The 6295-nt window shown below is 50.3% G+C and overlaps 1 protein-coding gene across 1 annotated transcript; it reads left to right on the forward strand.

Moving 5' to 3' along the window:
- Nucleotides 1-770: 770 nt before the first annotated feature.
- Nucleotides 771-1289, forward strand: LOC128903319 (olfactory receptor 14J1-like; the record flags this gene model as incomplete). Its single annotated transcript, XM_054187334.1, has 1 exon — nucleotides 771-1289. A coding segment is annotated over exon 1 (519 nt), but the record flags the coding sequence as incomplete, so codon positions are not given.
- Nucleotides 1290-6295: the final 5006 nt, after the last annotated feature.

The following is a 6295-nucleotide window of genomic DNA, read 5'->3' on the forward strand; positions in this document are numbered from 1 at the left end:
TCACTTGCAGCACAGCAGAAATGCCAGGGATTTCTGCCTTAAAAACACTCCTCAGGTGTGGTAGGGAAACTACAACAGAACAACACCAACAACAAGGTGCCCTGAGCTCTGCCCTGCAGTCGGGTGACAATGCTGAAAAGCCCTTTGATGCCAGGAGTGGATTTAATCTGAGATCACCCCGTGTTCCTTTTTACCCATGGCTGTAGGGCAGGACTGAATCCTGCAGAGATCTCAGCTCTCTGGTGGACTATCAGCCAGCACCAACCAGAGTGTACAAAAAGGACCTGCAAAAGGTCTTCCTGAAAGGCGAGAGCCAGTTTGGTGGGTTTCTAAGACCAATTGAATACTTTAGTTTGAGAGAAATCTTCCCTAACTTCTCACTGCTTTTCTTTCCATTCACAGGTCTCCAAGCCCAGGGGAAGAAAATGTCGAATGGCAGCTCCATCACCCAGTTCCTCCTCCTGGCATTTGCAGACACGCGGGAGCTGCAGCTCTTCCACTTCTGGACCTTCCTGGGCATCTACCTGGCTGCCCTCCTGGCCAACGGCCTCATCATCACCACCATCGCCTGTGACCACCGCCTCCACACCCCCATGTACTTCTTCCTCCTCAACCTCTCTGTTCTTGACCTGGGCTCCATCTCCACCACTGTCCCCAAAGCCATGGCCAATTCCCTCTTGGGTACCAGGGCCATTTCCTACAAAGGATGTGTTACACAGGTGTTTTTTTTCTTTTTCTGTGCTGCAGCAGAGTTTTATCTTCTCACCGTTATGGCCTATGACCGCTACGTTGCCATCTGCAAACCCCTGCACTACGGGACCCTCCTGGGCAGCAGAGCTTGTGTCCACATGGCAGCAGCTGCCTGGGGCAGTGGGTTTCTCTATGCTCTCCTGCACACGGCCAATACATTTTCCCTGCCCCTCTGCCAGGGCAATGCCCTGGACCAGTTCTTCTGTGAAATCCCCCAGATCCTCAAGCTCTCCTGCTCACACTCCTACCTCAGGGAAGTTGGGCTTCTTGTGGTCAGTGCCTGTTTAACCTTCGGGTGCTTTGTTTTCATCGTGCTGTCCTATGTGCAGATCTTCAGGGCCGTTCTGAGGATCCCCTCTGAGCAGGGACGGCACAAAGCCTTTTCCACGTGCCTCCCTCACCTGGCCGTCGTCTCCCTGCTTGTCAGCACTGCCATGTTTGCCTACCTGAAGCCCCCCTCCATCTCCTCCCCAGTTCTCGACCTGGTGGTGGCTGTGCTGTACTCCGTGGTGCCTCCAGCAGTGAACCCCCTCATCTACAGCATGAGGAACCAGGAGCTCAAGGAGGCCATTAGGTATCTGATTTCATGGATTTTTTTCAAGAGGGAGAAATGTTCTACCTCTCTCCACAAATGACTCCCGCACTATTTGATTCCATCTGCTTTTTTGTGTGTTTTGTTATTGGCTTTGTGTTTTTAATGATTACATTTCTCATCATTGCTGTTGATATTGTCATTTATGGTTTTTATGCTCCTACACAAAGGTTTCACTTGTGTCACTACACCTGAGACATTTACGTCTTAGTTTCACCTGGTTCCCTTCTAAAAATGTATTTCACAGTGGCTCAGAGCTGGCCTCTTTCACAGAGTCTCTGTTAACAAAGCAAGATCTCCCTGGTGCAGTGCTTTAATGCTGGGGTCTTTCTCCAAACATGCCTGAGGAAATTCACCCCTGAAGGTCTTCTTCCTCCTCCATGTGTCCAGGAATAAAAAGCTGACTGTCCGTTTGTAACATTTTAGAGAGATTGGACTGGATTTAGGAGTCACCAGTCGGTGTCTGGTGAGAGGTAAGATCGTGGGTTTAACTGAGGGACGTACCCCAGCCCTTCACACAGATGACATAAAGGCCACCCATCCTGTGGGAGGGGAATCTGGAGCTGTCTGGAGAGGCTGGTGTTTCTCCAGGGACAGCATGTTCCTGGGGTTGTGCTGGGATGGCAGAGGTCAGAAGGATGGGGTCTGGGGCCTCAAGCAGAGGCCATGTGCAGACCTCCTCTGGGCACTCTCCCGTTCCTCCCCACCTGTCTACAGCAGGAATTCCCACAGAGGGACAGACACGTCCAGGTGTGGCCACACCACGGCTCACTGAAAGGGCATGAAAAGTCAAGCTGTCTGGGTAGCCCTCTCCTCCTAATCCATCCCTGTGTGCAGCTGGCCTTGTTCATGGTCAGCATGCGCCACTGGCTCACGTGGTGTCCCTCATAATGCGTGGGCCCTTCTCCTCAAGGTCACTGCTCATCCTGTCACGTCCCACCTGGCACTGTAATACGGTGTTTTTCTTCCCCCTGATGCAGGACTGGCCACTTCTCTTTGTAAAACTTCAGCAGTTTCTTCTGGCTGACTCCCAGAATTTCCCAAGGTCCCCCTGAACTGAAGATCCATTTTGTTCATTCTTCATGTTTGCGTGCAGGCACCTCACCATGGTTGTGGTGATGCATCAGCACAAGATAACAGCACGAGGAGTTGCAGGGCACTACAGGGAATTAAAGACATTCCTAATTTTGTACTGTCCAACAGAGGAATTGTCACAACAGCTATGTTAGAAACATCTTTGTGCCCCGTAGAGAGGGCACAAAGCAAGCAAATGTAGGGCCTGTGGGGAAAGAGAAGCTGGGCTGTTTGTAGAGGAATCTACGACAATGGTTAAAGAAAAGAGCTTGGGAAGGGGAAAGAGGAAAAAGGAAAACCAAAAGTTCAACTCAGGATATGATGAAAGCGGTTTGGAGATACCCGATGAGCAGCATTGAGTCAATGCCTTGAGTGGGACAAAAAACCCACAGCGGAGTGGACCAACATTATGTCTGCTTACTTCTGTGGTCATGGGCAACGTGAGCGCTCTCCCCCTCATCATGAAGGGAAGACCCGTGGTGGAAAGAAATGCACAGTCTCTCATCCTGGAAGGGACCTTGGGAAGACTCCAGACCAAGACAATCCACAGTCTGTGGAGAAAGGGCAATGAGGATGGGGCTGTTTGCATGCTAGTTAGCGTTAGTGTTTGATGTGTACCTCTATAGATACACAGACAGCACGGATCCCTCCAGGAGCTGGTCTCAGACCCTCCATCTCTCTAGAAGCTGGCCTCGGGATTCCCTCATCCCTCCAGTTCCCCCATGCACAGACAAGCACACACACACACAAACAAATGGCCCTCTCCAGCACAGAACCACGGAACCCTGGAGGCTGGAAGGCAGCCAGCTTCCACCTTCTCTGTGCTTCCTCTTCAGGCTTGATGTTACTCAGAGCTCTTTTCTCATGCATGCCAGCCTCCTGCCACCTTGGCATGACTTCCTGCATGTTGGCATGGACCATTCTGGATGACGAAGAGGTGATCCTTGACCACCAAAAAGCTCCCTGCAGGACCCACCTGGCCACAGACATCCTCTGATCCAAGGGTATCAAAATCTACCTCCCTAACTCTTATGCCCATCAGTCTTTATCGTATGAGAATGAATTAACTTTCTTAAGATATATAGCTAGCTAGCTCCCATTGTGTACTGATTTATCATGCTTGGGTAAGTGAGTTAAAGGACGTCAGCTCATCACAAGGAGCAGAAGAACAGCCCTGCCCTCAAAATAAGGACTTCTCAGAATCATTCAGCTGTCCATGAAGGATAAAAGATACCCCTGGAGAACCGAGATAATGCCAGTATCCTCGTCCCTCTTACACACCTTTGAAACTCTCCCAGTGTCCAGCATCACAGACAAGTAATTAGCAATAGACCAACTCCGGGGACGTCTGGATCAATAGACAAGCCGCGAGAAGGCTGATGGCTGATGGAGCTGCAGAGATATAGCTACTTTGTGCAGTTTTACTGTGATTAGGAATTGGTACTCCGTGTCTGTGTTAGTTAGTCATTAGTCAAATAATAAGGTACCTGAATGCTTGAATGGCATAAGAACCCTGTGTTTAACCGCATTTGAGGTACCCCAATTGAGCTCGGACGCCTCATGCACATGACTAAATATTTACGCGTGCACCTCTGTACTTTGTGTCCTAGCCTCTCTGCTCGGTCAGCACGGGCCACTTGCAAATTTTCATAACACAAGTGACTGATTGCCACTGCAGTGGGACAAGGTCTCTCCCTTCTCCATGCAGTAGATGTGAGGCAGTTTAGAACACAAGACACGTCACACCAGGGTCTCCACTCATGTGTTGCACTCTCAAAGTGCTGTTTTTTCTCTTGCCCAACATTTACTCACCCTCTTCACAATACAGTCAAGGAACAGGCCAAAAAATCTCGTGGGGGACCTGTCAGCAGCACCTTGTCATTCATGGAGATCACCTTCACCTTTGTCAAAGGCCCTTGAGGGCTGCAGAGACACCACTGACAAAAACCCTCTTTCTTGCCAGGGCCGCCCTTCCCTTCTGTTCTTGCAGACAGCAGGCTTTGCTCACCATCAACATCCAATTTCAGCTTCAAGCTTCCAGGTGCCGTCCACTTGACCGTGTCTCTGCCGTGAAGCAAAGCCTTTGCACACAGAAGGTCTTCAATGCTTGGTACCAGGTTTCCTTTAAGAGACGTCCGAGCTTGGCCTGGAGCTACACCTGAGGTGCCACAGCCCAGATGTGCACCAAAACTCTCAGCCAGGGGAAGAGGCAAGTTGAGAGAGAGCCTGTGCTTTTTGACTTTGACAGAGGAACTGCCAAGGCGTGGTGGGACAAGGCACACAGCTTGGGGTGCTGCAATGGATGGCTACAGGCTTTTCAGGAGAGACAGGCTGGAAGGATCAGGAGTGGGGTTTCCTGAAAGTGAAGCCGTTAACTGGATGTATGGCGCAACTCCTTGGGGCAGGTGAAGAGTTTGGTGAGCCTTTGTGGGGGAGGGTGAGAGGAGAGGCCAGTAGAAGTGTCCTGTCATGGTGGGAGATAAGGAACCCACAGTCAGGATGAGGAAGAGGGTATAGTCTTTCTGAAGGATCCCAGGGAAGCGTCTGGCTGTACGAGCCTGGGTCTCGCTGGGGACTGCCATGATACTGGCAGCTTCTGAAAGAGGAGCACAGCAGCATGTACAGTCCAGGTGGTTTCTGGAGTGTCTTAGGACAACGTCTTAGCACAGCTGCCAGATGGGCCAACAAAAATAATGCCAACCTTGATGTGATACCTGCAATGCAGGAAGAGCTGGTCAGAGACGTGAAGATTGGCTGTCGTGACCCTGAAGTAGTGGGGTCCCAGCACTCCAGGGCAGTGAGGAAGCAGAACAGAAGACTGCAGACGCTGGACCTCAGAGGTCCTTTTGTCTTTGGCCTACGCTGAGGAGTTTTCGTGGGGATCCAATGGTCAGGAGCATTGAAGGTGGCGCAAAGCTCTGTACAGCTGGTCTTCAAGGACAGCATCCTCCAAGAAGAACATTGGCCTGTATCAAAACTCAGTTTGAAACCTGAAAGTAAATTCAGGGGAATCATAACGAGATTTCCAACTTCAGGAATTCTTACAGAAGAAAACAAAGATATTAGTTGGACACTGCTGTATTGAGTTAGAGTAGGGAGAGAGAGTTCCGAGATACTCTATGCCTTTTTTGCCTCAGACTTCCCCAGCAAGGTCTCTCAGGGCTTTGTGCCTCGAGGCAAGACTCTGGACAAGAACAGCCAATGGCGGATAGGAATGAAATCAGGATCTACTGGAGCAAACTCAACCACTACCAGTACATGGGAATGGACAGGGTACATCCAGAGGTGCTGGAAAGTAAGAGAATGTCACAGTGAGGCCACTCTCCCTCATCTTGGAAAGGTCCTGGAGGCTGGCGGGACTCCCTGACATCTGGCAAAAAGTAAATGCTGCATGCATCTTTCAAAAGGGTCCAGAGAAGGAGGTGGGGAGCTAAAGGCTGCTTAGCTTCCCTTTAGATGAGGAACATGTCCCAAAGCATGTTCTCTCGCACTGCATTTCTGGGTGCCTGAAGGAGACGGTGCCTGGATGAACTCAGGGAACATGTACACCGGTTACGGTTTGGCACTTGGAGGGCCATGGTGTTATGCCATTGTACGCCCCATAAAGATTTGGCCATCTCAAAAAAAGGGACGATAGGAGGGAAGTGCTAGCAGGTGGGACCATTGCTTGACTGCAAAGAGATAAAGGCAGGATCTATCCAACGTATCCAACCTTCATTGATCCCAGCCTCTTTTAGATAGGAGATATAGATGTGAAATATATTAAAATAAACATGTCCTCGGAACACAGTCTGGGATCTGTGCTTGACAGGAAAATGTGTTTTCTATTGGTCTAAGGCCATCCAGAATGGAAAGTGAACTTCAGGGCAGGGAATGGGG

Source organism: Rissa tridactyla, unplaced genomic scaffold (genome assembly GCF_028500815.1).
Source record: "Rissa tridactyla isolate bRisTri1 unplaced genomic scaffold, bRisTri1.patW.cur.20221130 scaffold_29, whole genome shotgun sequence".
NCBI classification, from domain to species: Eukaryota; Metazoa; Chordata; class Aves; order Charadriiformes; family Laridae; genus Rissa; species Rissa tridactyla.